The 24,724-nt window shown below is 38.3% G+C and overlaps 1 protein-coding gene across 3 annotated transcripts in view; it reads left to right on the top strand.

The window, feature by feature from the left end:
• iqsec3a (IQ motif and Sec7 domain ArfGEF 3a) overlaps positions 1 to 24,724 on the top strand; it is a 165,438-nt gene that overhangs the window by 111,673 nt on the left and 29,041 nt on the right. For all 3 annotated transcript variants that reach the window (XM_065274663.2, XM_065274664.2, XM_065274665.2), the window contains 3 exons: positions 11,875 to 11,997; positions 16,517 to 16,683; positions 19,023 to 19,162. In XM_065274663.2, coding sequence (XP_065130735.1) covers positions 11,875 to 11,997; positions 16,517 to 16,683; positions 19,023 to 19,162 — 430 coding nt within the window. The remainder of the gene's footprint in view (positions 1 to 11,874; positions 11,998 to 16,516; positions 16,684 to 19,022; positions 19,163 to 24,724) is intronic.

Consider the following 24,724-nt stretch of genomic DNA (forward strand, 5'->3'; position numbering starts at 1 on the left):
AACCAAATGTACCTATGCACATAAAAACAGTAACATTTGAAATGAAAAACATAAAATTTACACCACATGCTTTTCTATGCGCATGAGCATCATGTTCACTTCCAGAACGAGCTAAAAGGGCTTTTTACACTTGGCATTAACATGCGTTTTCATCGATCACAATTGGACGACGTCAATGCCAGGTGTAAACGGTGTTCAAAACGTTTTGAGCTCGTCCACTTTCGACCACTTTCAACCACATTCAGAGGTAGTCGAAACCCCTTTCGATCAGATTGCTTTTGCTTGTGTAAACGCACATGTGGTTGAATGTGTTCGAACAGCCACACGCGACCGCCTTCTCTCCACCCATTTATCTGATCTGAGGTAGGCTACTAAACATAAGTTTTTACGTCTTTTCTGATTTCTGGCGTGAACACACTGTGAACCGCGCTATTTTTAGCCTTTCATTGATAAATCTAAAGCGTCTGATCTCCGTAGTTTCATTTTGCAAGCGTGTGAAAGTTGCGCGATCCTATTTCATCAATTGCACTGAAAATTCACAAAACACTGTGCAGCATGTTTACTTGCTAAACAAGCAGTGGACTCCGAAATAATATTAGTTTGCGTCCATATAAACTCATAATTACTCCCGCTCGCGTTTGAATGACAGCAGAGAGACTCGCCCAGCGTCTCACGGACCGTCCCCTCACAGTATTCAGGACAGAAGCGGTTGAAAGTGGACAAAAGAGACGGATTTAAATACCAGGTGTAAACGTAATGTGTCTCTCTCATCCACTTGTGATCCGATCGATGAAAACACAACTCAATACCAAGTGTAAACAGCCCCTAAGACTACTAGGAGATGGACTTAAGAATGTGCTTTGACATTAGAAATTGGGGAAATAAACAAGCAAAAAGACTAAAGCAAAAAAGACAGAGCTGAGCGAAAACAACTTTGGAGGATAAAGAGTTAGAGGCTCATTGAGTATTCTCTGTTGAATATGAGTTTCCCTTAGCAGCAATGCGGTCGGCTATGACAGCAGCTTCACTTAAGTTTTATCTGTTTTTGCTGTTCACACTCACACAAGTTCATTGTTTGCATTAAATATTTAAAATGTGAAACTGCTGAGATGTAGCAAAATAGCAATATATATTTCTTGTTTGTGGCTCTTGGAACACTTGCAAATGGAACAATGCGCTGCAAGACCTACATAAAGAGACTACACACATTGTGCAGCGCAGCATCACTATGGATAAATTATGCCTGCTAATAGCATAGTTTATTTGCACTTACTGTTAATTCACTAAAGGTATTATCAGGTAAACGTACTTAGTGCAGTTTTCTAAACGCAATTTGCATGGCACAGTTCTCTATCATGAAGGCTGCAAAATGGTGTCGAAGTGAACTGTCCCTCTTCGGACATACAAACTCATGTTATGTTGTTTTGTAAGCGCAATGCAGTGGTCATGTGAGTGCACATGCGCACCCGTTAGCATGCTGGCTTTATGCATGCACACATTTTCCCCCTCAAACATTCTTGTTGTTTTATAATTTTATTTTAAATTGTTTATAAGTAGCTTGTGTGTGTTTGTGTGTGTGTGTGTGTGTGTGTGTGTGTGTGTGTGTGCGTGCGTGCGTGCGTGCGTGCGTGCGTGCGTGCGTGTGTGTTTGATTAGTTCATTACTGATAATAAACCCACATTATACTCAAATTTACAGATTCATGGTAGGCCTACATTTATTTCATGCTTTAGTTGACTTCAACAGTAACATTTTCAGCATTTTTTCTAAGCAGTAATGATACATTATCACCTGATAATGGCTATTTACAGTCCTGCATTACTATAGTAAAAGTTTGATTTTGAGTTTGTTTGCCCCCCCCCCCAATTTCTTTTTAGCACCAGCCGCCACACTATACTTAGACTGTACAATGTCACTCCACTACCATATTGCAAGCTCCTGAATCAGCTTGTTTAAATGCTAAAAGTGTGCCCAGTTATAATGATCTTCTTCATTTGATGAATTGCTGCTGCCTTGATAACTATAAAATGTACACAAACATCTAACTTTTAATAAAGTTCACTTTACCACCAGCTGGTAATACAGCAGCATTAAATATGGTGTGGCAGGCAAATATCGCTGAGTTTTGTTAAAAAAGCACATTGTATAATATGCCTCATTTGCATAGGATAAAGGCTAGATATAAGTCAAAATATATAGTGCAATGCTATTTAAGCACGATTAGCACCATGGTTAAATGTATTGTGAGTTCTTAGTGAATTAAAAGTATATGCCTTCTCATTTGTGACTTTTTGATCCCAATATTGGATTTGACAAAAATAACAATATAGTTAGCAATACTAATGATCTTTCTTATTTTGTATAGTTTAATTGTTCTATTTGTGACCATCTATGACTTGTAATTGATCATTTGTTGTATTTAATATATATATATATGTGGTGTACTGGATTGCTCCAGGCCACTGGTCTTTATTAGCTTGGACTATAATCCATCTATGAGAATGAACTGTAATAATAGCTATTTGGGGATGTTAACATTTTATATAATCCTGTTCACCACATGATTTTTGCAATACCAAAAATAAAAATCTTATGCACATGCTAAATAGCACTAAAAGCTCATAATCATAAGGGAACCATTTTTAGTGCTATATAGCACCTTTAAACCACCTATAAAGAACCATCAGTTATGGTGATATACTCCAATTTAGCACCAGATATGGTTCTATATAGCACAATATGGTTCTACACAGGTGCTTCATAGGTGCTATATAGCACTTAAAATAGTTCCCCTATGATTAGACCCAGTGAAACATTTTTAGTGCTATTTAGCACCGTTTGTTTTTAGAGTGCAGCCTATAGAGAAGTTACTCTAATTTCTGACCTAATGTCTCATGCAGCTTGGCACAGTAAAATGAAAAAGGGACGATAGAATTTGTACTAAAAGATACAAAAATATTCTGGTAAACAAAGGCAGAGGCGTCCAGCAACCTTATTACGAATTAATTTTTTGCAATTTTAAGTGAGGAATAATTGATGACTGGACATTGAATTATTCGAAAAGTATGCACATCTAAGGTGGTAATGCGGCACGACGTGAAGTGAAATTCAACCAAGGTGTGCATTATTTTTAAATAACCGAGGTATTAGCGGAATAATTGACTCGGGTCCTTTAAATTATTTGAAAGTAATGCAATAATGACCACTTCGCATCATGGCACATTACCACAATTATATCGTGTAACATTTTTCAACAAATCAGAATAAAGCATTTAGCAGTACCATGGTTTAAATTTCATTTAATTAATAGCAAGCAATTACTGATTCTACAAGCACCGTGTAGTCTGACATGTTTTTTGGTCTGTTCCTTATGGTCAGATCGACTGTCTGCTCATTTGTATGAACAATACTTTCGATACTTGCCTGATTGTAGATCTTATACACAAGCTTATGGTGATGCTGGCGTATACTTCCTAAGTCTCCTGAATCATAGGCTACATCGATGACATTGTCCTTGACATGGTGGCAATCTTTCCAAATTGTTTTAGTTTCTAGCCATTTCTCCAAGGACCTGAAACGCTAGTATATGGTACCTGTAGAAGTTGTTTAATGACTTCTCCTTTAGGGTCATCCACAACAGTCACCATACTGTAAGCATCACTTAAATGCATTTGCCCTGTGGTGCAGGAAAATGATCTGTAAGTATAATCCATACAGATAGCGTGATTTTGCAAGGAAATCAATGAAAGCAGTTAGAATGCAGTGCAAACCTGGATTGGTGGTGCAGTCAGATGTACAGTATAATCACAAAAGAGTCCATCAACTAACTAGTACCCTCTGGTTAAGGTCAAAGCTTGCTACCTCCGAGTCTAATAACTATAGTTTTAACACAGATACCTTGAAAAACTGCTTCACTGTAGTAAAATGTTATAATGAGACTTGGACTGTGGTGTTTCAGGTCAGCTTTGCCCCACTATGTACAGCCCTGTGAGGTCTAAATACAGACAGATGCTTTTCGGCTAAACTCTAACAAAGCCCAAGAGTGGTTGGGCTTTTAACAACATGTGAAACGGTCTTATGCAGTGTGCTGTGAGTCAGTGTTCACTCTAGTGTGCACTTTATCCCTAGATACCACAGAGTGATGATGATGATGAGAGAAAAAGAGATGATAGAAAAAGCTGTGGTCGTGAAATGCTGTGACCCTGAATTCTGTCGGCCATGATATGGCAAAATGAGGTTTGAGTGTGAATGTGCTGATGTGTGTCTGCAAAGGTTTTGTTTGTCTGGTGATATATCAGACACATTTGTGTTTTTTCTTTTTGTATTTCTTCTTCGCAGTGTAAGTTCATTTCTGCATCTCTTGTGGGTTTTAATGTTTATTTTAATAGCCATTCCAAAGTTATTTCTGAAAGCAACTGGATTATTACAGCATACATAACTCCTGTATATATGCTAAGTATATTTCTTATTATTTTTTTCTGTATCATTCAATCATGTGTCTTCTGCATGGATTAAAATGTGTTAATAGTGTAACAACCAGAACAATTTAAGCACAACACGTGCCAGTCATTTTATTTAGACGATTTTTCTGTCCATAAATCTCTTTCAAGTATCCGTGCATATTTGGCTTTGGGTGTGCAAATGTATAAAATATATTTTTACAGGCAGTAGCAAGCAACTTTTCAGTCTTATACTGTAGATTTCCTGCACAGTGCTAGATCTATAAATCTATAAGCTATAACCTAATACTGACATTGTTACCCACTGCAATTGATTTTCCCACACTTGGGTTGGCGGTTGAATGTGCACATATATGTGTGTGTTCATTAAGATATTTGGTATTAATATGGATAATATGAATTTTGAAAGAACTCCTTAGATAGGCCTATTAAATTGATGTCTTATAGTATTATTAAACAAAGTACCTGGACCCTGTCTAGGGACAAGAATAGTATAGATTTATGAGCAGATTTATTTAATTTGTACTAGTAGGCAACCACTCCCAACACCTTAGCAATCATATACCAATGCCCTTTCAATCACACCTTAACATGGTAACATCAACCTTTGCATGGGCTAGCACCAAAGATATTTAACAATGACAAGATGGGTCACTGGTATTGATATGAATCGGGGAGATTGCAACAGTCAGAATAGTTGCTCTTGTTCCGCCTTCCAGTAAAAGAGCCGATTGTCAATCAGAATGCTCTGAGAGAGATACTTTGCATATGAGCAGAATCGTCAGGTCTTTTTTGTCTTGTTCTAAGAGAAAACATTTGCATAAAAAAACGTGTTCCTGATTAATTTTTCCGTTGATCTGCAATACCGTGATTATCCACTAGATGGATAATTACACACCAAATTATGAAAAAACTGAAACCAAAACGTTATTTACTAATTTTAAACTCTGTTTATATTTTGATAATCCTGAATCTGATCTCTAACAAAATTCCTTCACAAAAAATAAAATTATTTAAGCTTTTTGTTAAAAAAAGTATTTTTAAAGAAAAATACCCATATTTAACAGTTTATAACCAGAGAAAAAAATATAGACTTTGCTAGTGTCACAAGGTGACGATCTTTTTTTTTAAGGGCGGAACCAAAGTTCGGGAAGTTTTGGTTCCGCCGGAAAGTTTCCCCATCGGGCCATATATGAGGACGGACCTTCTTACTTCCTGGTTGCCAGGACGACGGAATCAGGGCTTGACGAGCCGCAGGTGAGAGAGATTAAGGTAGCGAAATATGGTTGGAGGCTGTTTGAAATAAAAGGGCTCTGCTGAAACACAAGGAGGAGAGTTGTTTTTCGGCACAAGCTCCATTTGCTGCCTAGGGCAGAGAAAATTCACACGCTCCGTCCTTGGAGGGGCCGGAGGGCGCCGTTGATCCACGGAGTGCTTATAGCAAGAGGAAAGAGTGCGGCAGCCAAGAGAGGCGAAAAGGACGGAGCTGTGATATTTAAAGGAGCACTGCATCACGTGGACGCTTTGTGGATGCCACTGTTAGAGGAAACCCTGTGGGTAGAAGAAAACAATGGAGATTGTGACACGCTTGGAGTAACCAAGGAGGAAGTAAACGAAGCAGTTTGTGAACTAATTTCCAAGAGGACCGCTGTGAGTATTGGCTCTGGATTTAACTGAAATATAACTACTAACCTGTGTATTATCGAACGCCTCCAGGAAGGCGGCCCTACCCCTGATCTAGCGTGGTAGGTGAGCCGCAGGAATAAGTGGATTGAGCAGCCGTAGCAGCAGAACCAAAAGCTCCGACCGTAGTACCATCGCCCCCATCCGACCTTAGCGAAGTGGAGGACGTCGGGCGTCTCGTGTGTACACTTGTAGTGTGGTGGGTGAGGCTATGTCATTTTGAAAAACCTTTCACGTTGAAGTGGTGCTGTGTATTTGCTGTGGGTTGCTGTGCAAGTGCTGTGTGTCTTGTCAGACGTACCCCGCATCATCCTTCTACCGAGGAGGAGACGGAGAGGCTGACGGTTGTGAGTAACATTAATTATTGTATGCTGGGTGCGATTCAAGTGTAAAGTGACGGCGTGGGTTTTGGAAGGCGCCCCGTCTGTGTGTCGACAGTTACAGAGTGTGGCGGTGAAGACTTGGAAGCTGGCCGTGCATGTGTGAGTACCACCTCGAACCTGTATATTGCTATTTTACCTGTGTGTTCTATCTTGTGGCAGAGCGAGAGGCGAAGCAGTTCCGCCGCCCCGTGGCCTCTACAAAGGGGCGCCCCTGTCCGGTATTCGATCGGCCTACGGGCATTGAAGATAGGGCAGCGCTCGGCCCGGTGAGACGGTGTGACAGTTCGCCCCCTGCTGATCAGCGCATCCGCCGAGAGGGTTTTTGCCCCCGGCGACCCCTAGGAAAACCATCGTCGTTTGCCTTTCTGTGCAGGCCCGCTGTCGTAAGCCCGCCCCCGTACATGGCGATCACAACGCCGTAGAACGAACTGTGAACAGTCATCCATGCCCCGAGCTGTAAACAGCAGAGAGGTGAGAAGTATCCAAGTTGCACTAACTGTGTTATTGTGTCCAAACTGCCTGTAAAGGAAGAGAGAACGAGAGTGAACGTCAGTAGAACGAACTGTGAACAGTCATCCATGCCCCGAGCTGTAAACAGCAGAGAGGTGAGAAGTATCCAAGTTGCACTAACTGTGTTATTGTGTCCAAGCTGCCTGTAAAGGAAGAGAGAACGAGAGTGAACGTCAGTAGAACGAACTGTGAACAGTCATACATGCCCTGAGCTATAAACAGCAGAGAGGTGAGACGTATCCAAGTTGCACTAACTATGTTATTGTGTCTGCCTGTAAAGGAAGAGAGAACGAGAGTGAACGTCAGTAGAACGAACTGTGGACAGTCACATATACCCGAGCTGTAAACAGAGGGGTGAGAAGTATCCAAGTTGCACTAACTGTGCTATGGTGTCCAAGCTGCCTGCAAAGGAAGGGAGAACGAGAGTGAACGTCAGGAGAATGAACTGTGTAAAGACTCAGTTGGTGATGAAGGAGGAGAGCCTGGAGTGGCCGTTATTTTAAGTTCCCCCTTTTTTCCCTCCCCTATTTATCATTTTTAATTAAATTAAATAAAGTACATTTTAATTTATGCTTACCTTGTGTGTCTGGTCATTGGGGTGGCTTTGGGAATCTCCTCGAGGTGGAGAAAGGGGCGTGACCTTATTTACATCTGGGTCCACCCCTACCTGTGACAGATTTGGCGTAGTCGGCAGTCCACCTCGGGTCGAGACCAAGGTCCCCCAATGGCCCACCACGTTTTTTAAAAAAAAAAAAAAAAGCTCCCATCAACCCCTTACCGGTCCCCAAACAACGCGTTCTCGGGACGAGAACGGATTGGCGGGGGGGGATGTCACAAGGTGACGATCTTTTTTTTAAGGGCGGAACCAAAGTTCGGGAAGTTTTGGTTCCGCCGGAAAGTTTCCCCATCGGGCCATATATGAGGACGGACCTTCTTACTTCCTGGTTGCCAGGACGACGGAATCAGGGCTTGACGAGCCGCAGGTGAGAGAGATTAAGGTAGCGAAATATGGTTGGAGGCTGTTTGAAATAAAAGGGCTCTGCTGAAACACAAGGAGGAGAGTTGTTTTTGGGCACAAGCTCCATTTGCTGCCTAGGGCAGAGAAAATTCACACGCTCCGTCCTTGGAGGGGCCGGAGGGCGCCGTTGATCCACGGAGTGCTTATAGCAAGAGGAAAGAGTGCGGCAGCCAAGAGAGGCGAAAAGGACGGAGCTGTGATATTTAAAGGAGCACTGCATCACGTGGACGCTTTGTGGATGCCACTGTTAGAGGAAACCCTGTGGGTAGAAGAAAACAATGGAGATTGTGACACGCTTGGAGTAACCAAGGAGGAAGTAAACGAAGCAGTTTGTGAACTAATTTCCAAGAGGACCGCTGTGAGTATTGGCTCTGGATTTAACTGAAATATAACTACTAACCTGTGTATTATCGAACGCCTCCAGGAAGGCGGCCCTACCCCTGATCTAGCGTGGTAGGTGAGCCGCAGGAATAAGTGGATTGAGCAGCCGTAGCAGCAGAACCAAAAGCTCCGACCGTAGTACCATCGCCCCCATCCGACCTTAGCGAAGTGGAGGACGTCGGGCGTCTCGTGTGTACACTTGTAGTGTGGTGGGTGAGGCTATGTCATTTTGAAAAACCTTTCACGTTGAAGTGGTGCTGTGTATTTGCTGTGGGTTGCTGTGCAAGTGCTGTGTGTCTTGTCAGACGTACCCCGCATCATCCTTCTACCGAGGAGGAGACGGAGAGGCTGACGGTTGTGAGTAACATTAATTATTGTATGCTGGGTGCGATTCAAGTGTAAAGTGACGGCGTGGGTTTTGGAAGGCGCCCCGTCTGTGTGTCGACAGTTACAGAGTGTGGCGGTGAAGACTTGGAAGCTGGCCGTGCATGTGTGAGTACCACCTCGAACCTGTATATTGCTATTTTACCTGTGTGTTCTATCTTGTGGCAGAGCGAGAGGCGAAGCAGTTCCGCCGCCCCGTGGCCTCTACAAAGGGGCGCCCCTGTCCGGTATTCGATCGGCCTACGGGCATTGAAGATAGGGCAGCGCTCGGCCCGGTGAGACGGTGTGACAGTTCGCCCCCTGCTGATCAGCGCATCCGCCGAGAGGGTTTTTGCCCCCGGCGACCCCTAGGAAAACCATCGTCGTTTGCCTTTCTGTGCAGGCCCGCTGTCGTAAGCCCGCCCCCGTACATGGCGATCACAACGCCGTAGAACGAACTGTGAACAGTCATCCATGCCCCGAGCTGTAAACAGCAGAGAGGTGAGAAGTATCCAAGTTGCACTAACTGTGTTATTGTGTCCAAACTGCCTGTAAAGGAAGAGAGAACGAGAGTGAACGTCAGTAGAACGAACTGTGAACAGTCATCCATGCCCCGAGCTGTAAACAGCAGAGAGGTGAGAAGTATCCAAGTTGCACTAACTGTGTTATTGTGTCCAAGCTGCCTGTAAAGGAAGAGAGAACGAGAGTGAACGTCAGTAGAACGAACTGTGAACAGTCATCCATGCCCCGAGCTGTAAACAGCAGAGAGGTGAGAAGTATCCAAGTTGCACTAACTGTGTTATTGTGTCCAAGCTGCCTGTAAAGGAAGAGAGAACGAGAGTGAACGTCAGTAGAACGAACTGTGAACAGTCATACATGCCCTGAGCTATAAACAGCAGAGAGGTGAGACGTATCCAAGTTGCACTAACTATGTTATTGTGTCTGCCTGTAAAGGAAGAGAGAACGAGAGTGAACGTCAGTAGAACGAACTGTGGACAGTCACATATACCCGAGCTGTAAACAGAGGGGTGAGAAGTATCCAAGTTGCACTAACTGTGCTATGGTGTCCAAGCTGCCTGCAAAGGAAGGGAGAACGAGAGTGAACGTCAGGAGAATGAACTGTGTAAAGACTCAGTTGGTGATGAAGGAGGAGAGCCTGGAGTGGCCGTTATTTTAAGTTCCCCCTTTTTTCCCTCCCCTATTTATCATTTTTAATTAAATTAAATAAAGTACATTTTAATTTATGCTTACCTTGTGTGTCTGGTCATTGGGGTGGCTTTGGGAATCTCCTCGAGGTGGAGAAAGGGGCGTGACCTTATTTACATCTGGGTCCACCCCTACCTGTGACACTAGCATCAAGTATTTAGTTACTGTTTTTTTATATTTATCTTTAATTATGAATATTGTTACTGTATATGATGTAAACTGAGACTTTCAAATGAAAATAATATTTTCAAAAATAAACAAATATGGTAACACAAAAATGACTTTGATTTAAACCATATGTGGTTCTGACAATGTGCTTAAACTAATATATTATTTGCATAACAGATTGGCAAGTGTTGTTTACTTACAAAGTAGGGTTGGGAAAATTTCTAAAATGCAACATAATAACAGCATATAAAGTTATAATAAAATGTATTTGTGTACATTTTGCTGTATAGACGATTTCATCGGACACATGTGCGCTGACGCGATACACGACTGGATCCGAACTTTACTTCCGGTTTCGCTAAACTGATCTCTTGAACAAATGCCTCTTCGAAAATAATGTTTTGGTTTCCTATAATCTATGTGTTGATTTTTTGCTTGTTATATACGTTTAAAGAACTTTGTTGTTATTTATTCTTAGCGGAGTTTACCGGAAGTTATGTGCGGACCACGACATCGGCTTGTTTATGTTTTTACTGCTGAAACCGTCTATAAACTATTCATATGTTTCCATGTTATGTTTTTATTATACATTCATATTTATCTGTCTTTGTAGGACCTGATGTCTAACTTTGTCTCATGCCAAAACTGTATTCGATCTGTGTATGTGTAACTTGTTCTCTATTGTTAATTGAGTCATTCAGCTTTGAAGAACAGTCTGTTACTCATAAAATGAGAGAGAGAGAGAGAGAGAGAGAGAGAGAGAGAGAGACGGAAAGGGAACAAATTGTCTTACTGCTGTTATGTAGAGATCTCATAATAATTTTTATTTTTATTCTCTATCTCTGTGCAGCTGCTCCGTGTACATATTGAAAGCCATTTCTCTTATTGATATCTCCAGCTGTCAGCTTAGCACAATAGACATACAACCATGGATGGACATTAAAATACTCATTTATTTGTTGGCGTGCTTTACACACACAAATATTTTCTTGGTTTCAAATAAGTTTGTGATAAGAGGGTTCAGACAAAGGAATGGTTCACCCCCCAAAAATTACATCTTTTTACAATTTACTCAGCCTAATGTTATCGTCTTTATGACCTTCTGTGTGTCCCTTGAAACACAAAATGTTTTGCATAATGTTGGTCTTTTTACGCATCAAGGAGCATATAGTGACATGGGGATGTAAAGTCCAAAATGACCATATGACACACTGGGTTTCAGGTTTTCTCCTCCACTGAATAAGATAACAGGATTGGAAAAACGCATAGGCTCAGTAACTGAAAAGTAAATTACATTTTAGACGTAGACTGAGTCTTAGGACCAAGCATTTCCTTTAAAGACAGAAGACAAATTCGATTTGCAATTATATCTGTCAAAACTTGAGCAGGTTAACTTGTGAAATGTGCTTTTTCAGTTACTTTAAACCTTGTGTGTAAGTTATGTGTGGAATGATGACTTATTGTTTTTGCTTGCTGCTATGAGGTCTTGCTGTTTAAGGCCTTTAATACTGGTCTGAAATCATTTGTGAGTAATATCTCCTAAAGCCTAAACATCCTGTCGTCCCATCTGTGTTTGAAATAATGTTCAGGTTCACTTCACAAGGGTCTGGGGTTCATACGAGCTTTCAGGTTTATTTGCTGTGTCTGTCTATATTTTATAACATTTTCCATCTCTCATTTTCTTTCTTCTCTTTTTCAATAGCTGTGTGGTGGATGAGATGGATTTCTCAGGGATGGAATTGGATGAAGCTTTAAGGAAGTTCCAGGCTCATATCCGTGTACAGGGTGAAGCGCAGAAAGTGGAAAGGCTGATAGAAGCATTCAGGTGAAACTTCAGACGCTGTTACACTCTTTTACACACACATATGCTTCAGTCACCTTCATGTGCCAGAGGAAGATAAGAGCAAGAGCTGATGGGATACCTATGCTTATGTCTGAACTTTTTGGATCCCTGAGGTATTAAAGGATGCAAAGCCAATCAGAATGCTTGCTATAAATTTCCAAGTATGCATAAAAGTGAAACACATTTACACAACTGTAATGGTTCTGTTTAATTTAAAAAGCAGTTTGTGGTTGGTGGGCATGGATTACTTTTGACATGTCTTGACTATTTTAGCAGAACTTTGCACTTTTTATTAACTTTTAAAGATTTAATGACCTCATATCAAATGAGCGAGTACAGAATGAGCACTACAAGCAGCACAGAACAACTTAAAATGGAGTAATCAAGGTAAAAAAAAATTATATACCCTCATTTAATTTTACTAATTTGCCTTAGACTGGATACAGAAACCTAGCCATCATTTACTTTGGGCATCCAGATATTATCAAATAGCAAAATATTATCAAAATATTCATCTTTAATTTACTGCCCATTCAATGCAGGCCATTATTATGATAATGAATGATAACAGTTGCAGCTATCAATATTTGTAAGACAATTACCAAATGTGCTTTTGTTGTCAGCACAGGAAATAATAAGGCTTCTTGTTATCAGTATATGACCTCTGTGTGTGTGCGTGTTTGAGTGTGTTGCACATGTCTGCATCTGTCTCAGAGACACTGGTTTATAAATAACTGGTTGCATAACACAACCCAGCCTGTGCCAGCGTGTCTCTCTGCTTTTAGATATAAATCTAAAAAAGTGATGTAGGAAGAAATAATTGGATGCAAAAACTAAACATTCTAGTTTTATTGAATGGATGGCTTTCGCAAGGTGTGTCTTTCACAATTACTGTTGCTGTTTTTTAAGCTTGAGTAAACTAAAACCTATATTTTTGGTTGTTAACATTTTTCACATCCAGTGTTTTAAAGAAATTATTTATGTAAAATAAATTTACTTAAATTGGTGTTCATAAGACTGACATGACACCTTCATAATCATGACATGACAAGTGTCATGAACATTAAGGAAATTTTATGCACGTTTATGACAACTGTCATTAAGTGTCATTCGCTCAATTATGAGATTTTTAATGCAAAGATGACATTGTTTGAATTGTCTTTAATAAACCAATACATCATAACTTGTCATTAATGTGTCATAAACATGACATAGCAGAAGAATTATCAAACTTAAGAAACTACCTAGCTTTATGGGTTAACATTACAATAAACTGTCATCAAGTGTTAATATTGTCAAATAATTTTAAATACCTTAACAAAATACAGTTAATAGACACGTCAAAATATTATACTTAACTTTATGTATGTGCACAATACATAAAAAACTGACAACTAACAGAACTTGTTCTTCTTCACACAGAGGGTTCCGAAATTTTCTGACAAAGAAAAAAGTAACAAAACATTTTATCAATTTAATTTAATGCAATTTACTTTGCACCGATATGGACCCAACGCTGCATGGCTTAACCCCTTATTGTACTGTTTTATTTTATTTTTAGGTATATCAGTCTCCAAATGCAATAAAATATATTTTAATAAATTTTTATTTTATTATTATTATTGAATGATTGATTTTATTTGTTAAACACATGGAGGAAACTTAAAAAAACATTATGAACTGAAGAATATTCATGATGTTGTTATAAAACAATTTGACTATTAACACTTAATGACATTTTAAATGACAAATAATATTTGTACCACTGTAGTTGAGGTCAAGAAAAATATTCATGACGCTTTTATAAAACTAAATGACAGAGTATTAACACAGTATGAACTTTTAATGACAAATTAAATTTGTATCACTGGTAAAAAGTGGTCAGTTATGTTATCTTGTTAATGTCAAGTTGTCATGACAAGTTATGATGTATTGGTCATCTCAAACAATGTCATCTTTGCATTTAAAATGACACAATTGAATGAATGACACTTAATGACAGTTGTCATACATGCATAACATCTCCTTCATGTTAATAGCACGTGTCATGTCATGATTATATATGTGTCGTGTCAGTCTTATGAACATCCCTTCAAGTAAGTGTTACCAAACTTTTAAATAAAATATAAAAATCCCAAAATAGAAAAGACACAATTTTAAATATTTGCTATTATGGTATCACATTTTGACCCAAATAGCTTAAAGGGGCAATAAGTAGGATTGACCCACATCTAGTGGTGGAATTGTATTTTGCATTTAAATGAATAGTGCTTTCTAGCTCCTCCCCTTTTCAAATGCGTGTTGCAACTACGGTAGCCGTTATGTAATTGCTGATCTCCTTGTCCGTTGCAGCTGGTTCACGTGTTCTGAATGAAAACGCGTTGTGGAAACGCGTTGGTAGGCAAGTGCTTTTTGTCCCTCACTGCTATTATAGTTTATCAATACGGCGGAACGATATGGAAGCCTCCTTGGACTTACCCTTTCAATGTAAGTAAAGAGAAGAAATTATACGCTTACAAGGAAAAGTAAGATCACTGGCAGAGGTCATTTGACACCAACGAGGACATATTTCTGAATAAAGACATTGATTTTAACTAATAAAACACTTAAAATCCTACTTATTGCCCCTTTAATAACACTGTTTTTAAATTCTTTTTGATGCTTAGAAATAAGAGACAATATAGCTTATGGTCATGCTTTGTATAAGTACTGACACCAATATAAATAACTACATACATTTCAAACAGCTCCATTAATGTGTGCCAAATCAGCTTGATAGGTTACGATTTGATGATATGTAGACAAATAGATGAGTTAGATGAATTTGTCATGTGGATATTTCATAAACAATTTGATCTAAATGGGCACGTTGATCTAATCTGTCTCTCTAAAAGAGACAATCAATACACTAATAGAATTAGAAATAAAAGACAGAGATGAACTACCATTCAGATGTGCAGTTCATTAACTTTTTACTTTTGATGAAGCGATGTGATCCTTCAACTCTTTCCCCGGGCCGCTAGCGTTTTTTTTTTAAGTTGCCAGCCAGTGCCAGCATTTTTCATGATTTTCACAAAAGTTTAATGCCTTCCAGAAAATGTTCTTCTTTAAATATATAAACAAACAATATATCAAATGAAAGAACAGACCCTCTGCTTTCAAACAAAAAAAAAAACGTTTCATCCTACCTTTATTAGTTCTCTCAAATCACCTCTCAAATATGGATAGGATTCTTAAAAAACACAAAATGTTGAGCAAAATGCTGAGATAATTGCATTTTTGTGAAGGACTTTTGATAGAGATCAGATTCAGAGCGATTATCAAAACTCGTCATTGGCAGGAAAGCATTTTTTTCTTAATTGACCAGTTAACTCGTCAGTGGCGGGGAAAGAGTTAAAGTCTAATTTATAATGTGCTTTTTGTATAATTTGTATAATCTTTAATTCATGAGAACATACTGTAACAAAAATGAAAGTACAATGTAACAATACATAGTAAGCATAGTTGCATTGTATACATTTTTCTTATGCAAGTACATATTTCATGTCAAAACATCCACATGGGCCACAAGGTCCCTGAGAGGATATAGCAGATCAAATGTAAGCTTTACAGGAGGCTTAGCTTTTGATTTTGAAGTGTTGACCCTTTTTCTTGTAGCATGTCAAAGCCACACTCAACCGCCTCTGGTATTTCGCCAGAGAAGATTACATTGTTTAAAGGTCTCTCAGCAGGCATCGATTTTCCTTTTTTTGGGGTGTGGGGGGATTTATATATGAAGAGTTCATATGCAAAGATGTGTGCTGACCTTTTTTCTTGTACATATTATGTATATTATGTTTGGGTTCAGTAATTTAACTTTAATGGAAATTAAAAATTTTAAGTCTGTAATCTAAATATTTCGCAAATGTCACTTTAGTCTTTGCATTGGTATTTAACACAGCTTTCGCTGCAAAATCCTCTAAGTGCATGCAAGCTTTTTGGCATCTCAAAATCTCCATTTCTAAAAATGTCTCCAGTAACTCTTCATTGTCCTGTCTGAATAAGAGTAAATGTTAAAAAATTTGGTCAATATTCTAATTGATACTTTATCGAAAGCCCGTAAGTTAGCCTCCCGTCTGTGCGTGTTTATGATTCTGGTAAGTGACTAATTTCTCCTGTGTAACAAATACCTTGTGTCAACAAAACCAGATCAAGACAATTTACAGGAAGATACTGTAATGGTCTGATTGATTCAAGTGTGTATCGCTCTCCTCACTGTTTTGTGCTGCTTACAGAGCCTAGGGGTTGCATGAAGTATGATGTATGATGTGAAAAATGCTTAGCACTTTTAATTTTACCTGCAGTAAACCAGCTGATTCACTGTTACTGTTGGTGTTATGAATAGATTCACACCGTTGAAATTGATTGTTGACTGTGAAAGCTAAGCAGCAAAAGGGTCTATTTAAGAAAATGTGTTAAATAAACATACATATGTCTTTTTCTCTTTTCCTGTTGTTTTTAGTCAGCGTTACTGTATGTGTAATCCAGACGTGGTTCAGCAGTTCCACAATCCTGATACCATCTTTATCCTCGCATTCGCTATCATACTTCTTAACACTGACATGTACAGTCCGAACATTAAACCAGACCGCAAGATGATGCTGGAAGACTTCATCCGCAACTTAAGAGGTGAGACAGAAGAGAACCCAAAATAGAATGGTGACTTAACACAAGAGGGGTTGTAGGTGGAGTTTGTGAGCAGCCATGGATATTGGGGGTGGGGGGACCTTGAAGTCATCTAATGTGGAGGGCCTCCAGAAGGTTCTAGGATAGGGGTTCACCAGAAAATGATCTTATTTGTCAGGTGTGCTACCCCCCCCAAAAAATAATATTTTTTATATTTTGATAAAAAAATTTAATGTTTGCCATTCAAAAATTATTTGACATTATATTACATTAAAATGTATTGTATCATATTACATTTCACTCAGGAAAATATGTCAATATCCCTGTAGCTGTCACTGGGGTGGTACTCTCTTACAAGTACACATTTGCACATGAGATCATATTAGTACCTCAAAGGTGTATAAAACATTACAAATGCAAATGGAGCAAAACATTTTTTAAGTTTGCCTTGCAAAACACATTGGTGTGGTCCAGAGGGTGCATTTAAAACGGGATATTTCCCCCATCGAAGGGCATGTCTACAAGAAGGGGACCCAAATAAACTTCCGATAAAGAGAAAAATTCTGCTGCATGTTTTTCATTACTCTGTTCACCAAGTGTATTCTTATTGTCCAGAGTATGAGACATAATTGCGCAAACTCCCTCTAGAGTTTATACATAAAGGGGTGGTTTCCCGGACAGGGATTAGCTTAAGCCAGGACTGGGCCTTAGTTTTATTAGCAAAATAACTATTTTTAACCAACATGCCTTACTAAAAACATTACCTGTGTGCATTTTGAGGCAAAACAAAGGGCACTGATGTATTTTAAGATATGTCAGTGCAAGTTGTTTTCAGTTTGGACAGCTCTTAAAGATTTTTTAGTCTAGGACTAGTCTAATCCCTGTCTGGGAAACCGCCCCCAAAAGTTTTGTAGGGCATAGGGATGTTCACTTCCAATTCAAATTCACCCGGACACAAATTCGGCTAAAGACAACATTCATCAGTAGTTACAGTAAAACTCCAGTAAGTAGACAGTCAAGGCAATTTTATTGACTTTAAACATCAGATTAAGTGATTCTTTTTTTTAGAGATGAGGCCGAAAAATTACAAAAAATTATTATAATTGTTTTTGCACGAGTCTGCTATGTTAGCAATTGTAATGCTAGCTAACAGTCATTACATTTAAAGTTACGTTCGAGTTTCATTGGTGGCTTGATTGTAAACAACTACAAAAACATTGCAATAAATTAATGGTTTGAAGCAGAATGTAGGCTTTAAATCTGTGTATATTTATCCTTGCAAGTAAAATTATGGTTGTATTATTTGTGTCCCCCTCAAAAATTGTTCTTGAGAAATGTTATGTTTATTGCCCCCCCCCCCCTACTGTCAGATAGAATTTACGCCGATGTAGGTGGGAGTCATTTTACTCAGCTTAGTGAGAGGGCGAAACCTAATTAAGCATCAAAGTGTAATGTTATTGAACGGCACCCTAAAGCACATTAATTTAATGAAAACAGTGAAGTAACGTCAATCCCACCTCTTTTCTTTTGTAAGTGCTCTATCTATCTTACTGCAGACTGTAACCTTTCATTTATCATTTCTTCTGTGGCACAGATACGTACAGTACACAGTTTTTCTGTAGAAGCGTGTATTCTTTTTATGTAAACCTAAAATTAAAGATGACAAGTAAGAATTGTGAAAAATATAGAGAAAAACACTTTCGTGAACATTTCAACAACAAGTTTTATCAGATACTTTGTTCTTTGGAGCAAAATAAACATAAAACTAAAGGAAACAGTCTTGAATTGGAACTTTTCTTCATTTCTTACTGTATGTAATGTTTACTAAACAGCTTATGTTATTTATTCAGTGAAGCATCATTTATTTCGAGTTTTTTTTATTTAGTGCAACATCACTAAACTCCTCCCTCTCACAATGAGTTGTGGGTAATGGATTGATCTGCAATTTAAATTTTCATCAGAAAGAGTAGACCATCTGTATACTTTAATGATACTCATTTCATCATACTACAATTTAATACCTAGATTAAATAACTTGGAAATGACAAAATGCTTTGTCTGCACAGCATCAGTGTGCATATGCAAAACACCTTTTCATTTGCTTACAAATGGATTTTAAAATGCAAGTTTGTTTCTAGGCATAGAAACACTCAAATTTACAAGGTGGAGTTACAAGTTAACACGTTCAATATGTTCAATTGATGAAAGGGATCATTTCAAAGTTGTACATGGTTTGTGTGGCCTGTTAAAAATGTATGCTATAAATATTTAAATTGTGTATTTATAACATGTATTTGATGATATTTGTTGTGTGTGTGTTGTGTGTGTGTGTGTTTATTCAGGTGTTGATGATGGAGCAGATATACCTCGGGATATGGTAGTGGGAATATATGAGCGGATTCAACTAAGGGAGCTACGCTCTAATGAAGACCATGTCACTTATGTCACCAAGGTGGAACAAAGCATTGTGGGAATGAAAACAGTGAGTCAAACTTTTTTTATTGTTGATATTTTTGATATTTTCTATTCTTCCTCTTTTTCCACATAACAACTGCAATATCTAAAAATGGAAACTTTTGTGTGATTTCTTTTTAAAAATTCACGAGAGAAGCTGCAATGTCTGAAAATGAAATAATTACTCTCAGATCCTTTTGATAAATCAGTCGATACAGTTACAAAACTGAAGTTTGATTGATTTGTTCTAGAACTTGATTGATGATGACAGCGAGAATAGATTATCAGTCACAAAATATCTGTATTTTCCTCATACAAAATTACTTGTAAGACTGAAACTTTTTAAAAGTTTATGGAGCTGTTTTGTTAGAGATTATTGGCTTCATTAACTGGACTATAAAAAGTTGGTTAATTTTGAGTTAATTCAATTTAAAGAGGGTTTCTCTGCGTTTTGGAAACGTATGGAATTTTATTTAAGTTTTTTCTAAGTCTGGATTAGTATGGAAAAAAGAAAATTGAGAATGGAGAAAAACTAATTGTAGTGTGAACCGAACGATTGGCCACAATGGGTAAATGTAAGTTTTAGGATGGCTGGCTTGACACTCCTGAAAATAAAAACTGGCTGGTTAAAGATCCAGTAATACAGTAAATGCAAATTTTGGCGAAAATATATTGACATCAACATGGGTAGGGGGGCAATTGTAAGCCTTACCCAAGCTGTTAAATATATTAGTTGACACAACCATTTTTTGAGTTAACTAATATTTTTAAGTTTAATCAACTCATAATTTAATGCACAACATGATCTTACAAAGTTCCGTGGGAATTTTTTGCCAATTTTTCTGTGGCATTCTCACGGATCTCCGCATTTTTCTGTGGCCCTGTCACAGACTTTCTTTTCACCACGGATTGGTTCCTATTTTCAAACCATTTTCGCTTCGGTTTTGGGTTAGATTTGGTGTTTGCGTTAGTATGTCACTTTCAGGCTTGGTTTATACTATTTTTTCTGATGTATTCTTTTATATTTTCTAAACTTTAAACAATTGTCGCATGGCGTTGGGGTTAGAGTTCAGTTTGGGTAGTTTTAATGTAATTTTATGTAAAACTAACCCTAAACCGAAGTGTCAATGGACAAAACAGCTGAGTAACCAATCCGTGAGAATGCCACGGAAAAGAAACTCAGTGGCAGGGCCACAGAAAAATGCAGAGATCCGTAAGAATGCTTCGGAAAAATTAGCAAAAAATGTGACTATGTCACGGAAATTTGTGAGATCAGGTTGCACACCAAATTTGGTAGAGGCGGCAAAAACGCGATATTCGCACGTAGTTGGACGCTTGAACATTAACGCGCCGTGATTTTCCACCAAAGTTCAGATTTTTCAACTTGCGCGTTTACCACGGCAACGCTCAATTCGCATCATTTACTGGTCAATTTGCATCATTCATGGGAATGAGGCGGATTCACGTCTACCGCTCTACGCTAAATGCCTCATTCGAGACCTCCAGACACGCGTAAACGCGTCTTTACATTGACTTAACATTGAAATCACTCGTGCTCGACGCCTCTACCGCGGCTGGTGTAAATGCAGCAAGGCAGCCAGTTAACTTTTACAGTTTTTTTACAGTGTACCACACCATAGAGAACTAAGGAGTAATTCCTTTAAAATAAGTGTCCGGTATTATACAAGATTCAGTTACAGTACAAAAGTTTTTTTGTTGTGAAAGAGTGTTCTTAACTGAAGAACATTTGACTGAATGGTTCTTTGGGAACCAAAAATGGCTCTTGTCTGGTATCATTGTGAATAAACTTTCATAGCCCATTATTTTTAAGTCTATCAAGGATTTTGGATATTTAGTACATTTATGGCAGACACTTTTATTCCACGTGCATTCATGGTCGGCTACATTTTATCTGATTGAGGGTTGATCTATAACCTTGGCATTGCTAGTTTTACAGTTAAGCTGTACAGAAACACAGGGAACCTTGTACAACGGATGGAGAGCAATAAAGAGTAGAATATAAAATATTAAGAGCAATAATGTGATTTTATGACTTTGCTTTAAAACCGACATTTATCTTTTAGGCATTTGTGTATATTTTACCTGTAAACTTTATACCTGTGCTAACAAGGCTTGTCCTTCTCCTGGGTCAGAAGCACTTCATCTCTGAGGTTTATTAAAGCGCCTTAAACTTCAGTAAATTTCAGTGTAATTTTAGGGAATCTGTAATTTTACTCATTTGGTCATTATGGTCTGCTTCCTAGACTGTGACATCCCTGTGGACAATTGCCTTTCTAGTATATGTCATTTTAAAATTACAGTAATGGTGTAATGGCTCAAGTAATAGGCTACTAGCAGAGCGATTTCAATGATAAATCAAGCCATTAGCATTAAAAACACATACAATGGCAAATGTTATGTGGCTGGTGAAAGAGACAAAGATAATGACAGATAAAAAGCTTTCAGTGCTGTATGTGGCTGCTTTTATTGCTGCAAATTATACTTACTTACAGTTTCTGTACAAAAAAACTTGCTGTACAATAAACGCATCTAAGCAATTATGCATACCCTTACAAGTTCTTGTGAACATTGTCACAAGTTAAATACAAGTTTGCGTAAAATAAATCATTTCATTTCCACCAGGCACGACTTTGCTTGTTTCAGTTTTTGTAAATTATTGTATGCATGTCAGATTCTGGTTGATATTATCTTTAGTCAAATTTAGACTATAAAAATCTGTGATTTATTTCTGTAAATTAGATTGCACACTATTAATCACTTTTTGGTTTTATAATCTCTAGACCATTTACTGTAAATCCACTTTATCTCCTTCTGTCTCTTTCTCTCTCTTTGTTTTTTTTTTCAGGGTTATGAGAACACCTGGTGTTGTCATTAAACTTTTTTAAGGTCTTTATTATTTTGCTCTCATAATATCTAGTAGAGGATAATGCCACACAAAAAGCAATAATACTGTTTCAAAATACAGTGTATGTAGTGAGAAACTTCAATCGGGTACTTTATTTTGACATTCACATGACAGTCACTTGACATTCATTCTTAAGCACAACCTGTCTTTTAGAAATGCTGTTCTTTCCCAGCCATTAGCCACAAATGTTTATCTTAAGGCCGAAGTATGGTCGATTTTTTATGCATACTTTAGGGTCTGCATACAGTGCGCGTGACGCAATTTTCGTCATCATAAAAGTGTCCACATACTATACACTATACACAGATTTTTGAAACCCCAGAAATAGGGTACGCAACAGGAGAGTGTAGAAGGTAGCATAGGAGATGCATTGCATTTGGTCGCTATGCGTATGCGTCGAACATCTGTGTACAGGTACGAGTCAAATAAACTATACATTGCAAGGCTGTGAGTTCGACCGTGTGTGTACGTTTGCATACATGTAAATACTCCGGCTTAAAAAGATTGTACTCTAATGTTTAATCTAGCAAGTTAGGGGTTAGGTTAGGCTGAGCTGGAAGTTTTCAGTGTTGTAGAGTTTATTGCTCCAACACTATCAAACATACCTTAACCAGCTTATAAAGGTTTGAATTAGATTTTTCTTTAGAGTAGGAGCTCATGGGTCCAGATTTACTAGACAGGGCAAATTAGCCTGAGAGTGCAATTTTAAAAATGTGCAGATGGTAGTGAACATTAAAGCTCACATTAAAGAACTCATGTGCAACATCTTATTCCATAATGACCAATGCAAATTAATTTTTATTTTTTTGGGAGTTAATAAGCCATGTGCTACCACAAAACATGGGCCTGTCATGATCCTGCCTCAATACTAGGAGTAAAACAAGGACTAAAGGGCAGAATCATTTTTTTTAACTCATCAGAAAAATCAAGAAACGAAAACAAATAATAATTTCTAATACATTTATGCTATGTGCTGTTCTTTTTTAATGTACACCTTGGCATTTTCATAAATCTTGCAGCCTACTCTTTTTTGGGAAAAGTTGATTTAATCAAAAAACTTTAAACACTTATATACAGCTTGACAATCCCACACATCATTGGCACAATTTGCATATTAGGTAAGCCCATGCTTATAATGAATTATAGCCCCCTTTATTATTGTTTATAGGTAATTATTACTATTCTATAATATATTTATAAGCCATCAATAATGCATTTATAAAGGGTTAATAACTGTATAATGACTCACAATAAATAACTTACACCATGGCTATTGAAGGCGCTCTAAGCGAATTCACACGTTTTAGGCCATAAGACATTTTTTGTTACATACAGCAAACATCTTCTCACTATCTGCTTGCTGCCTGACCTCTAAACACAATGTAAAAAAGACAGCCCAGGCTCCACAAACTGCAACAAAAACAAAGTGGCACAGCCTACAACCACGAAACATAACATACGTGTTCCAGCCAATAAATGATAAGAAGGATTTGGAGGTGGGTTTGGGGGGTTAGTGGGCGTGAGAAGGCACAAAAGGGAGAAGGAGGGGCAGGTGGAGAGTGAAAGAGAGGGGAGAGGGATGCACTGTCAGACTAAAAGGTACAAAGTTGTTCCTTTTTCTGTCGCTGGGATGGTACCATAAAAGGTACTTTTTTGTACCTTTATGGGTATACAACACATTAAAATGTTGTACCTTATGGGGTACAATATTATACCCTAAGGACCAATTGTGTACCTTAAGGAACAATTTTGTACCAGTTCAATTTTAGGGGTACAAAACAGTTAACTGTACCTTTGAAGGTACACAATTGATGCTTAAGGAACAGTTATGTACCCCAAAAGGTACAACATTGTATTATGTTTATATACCTGTAAAGGTACAAAACAGCACCTTGGGGTACTACCCCATCGAAAAAAAAAGGTACAGTTTTGTACCTTTTTTCTGACAGTGTGGGGGAGGAGTTAGCTACGCTCCCTTTTGTTTGACAACACTTCGAACTTCAACAAGAAGTGACGTCACACAGATTCGCTTACAGCGCCTTTAAAAACAATATAAAACAATTCAGTTATTTGACAACTAACTAAATCTGCATTACAAGTTGTAAATATAATATAATGACAATATAGCAATGCAGCCTGCGTCTTTAAAGGTGACATAGAATGATTGAACAGAGTATTTATCCTTGTTCTGTCATGTGACATGTAGACAAAAAATGTTTTGTTTGGGTCTGTAATGCCTTAGAAGCTTCCTAAAAACCTCTCTCAGATAGCTCTATTAGGGTGGGGGATTTTAAACAAGTGGTTTTGCACAATTTGGCTCCCCCTACTGCAGGAGTGAGGAACCCTGGGTCCTGGAGGGCCATTGTCCTGCACAGTTTAGTTCCAACCCTAACCAAACACACCTGAATTTCATTTTCAAGTAATACTGAAGACTTCAGTTAGATTTTTCAGGTGTGTTTAATTAGGGTTGGAACTAAACTCTGCAGGACAGTGGCCCTCCAGGACCCACCCCTGCCCTACTGGCTCAACTTGCAATCTCATTACTGATTGGCTGACTTTGCTGCCACACTAAAAATGTAGCCAATTATTTTAAAGTAGAGGGGCCGGGAGATGCCTGTGATGTCATAAGCATCAGTTTTTCAGATTGGGCCGTTTTTAGGCTGA

Source organism: Paramisgurnus dabryanus, chromosome 1 (genome assembly GCF_030506205.2).
Source record: "Paramisgurnus dabryanus chromosome 1, PD_genome_1.1, whole genome shotgun sequence".
In the NCBI taxonomy this organism is placed as follows: Eukaryota; Metazoa; Chordata; class Actinopteri; order Cypriniformes; family Cobitidae; genus Paramisgurnus; species Paramisgurnus dabryanus.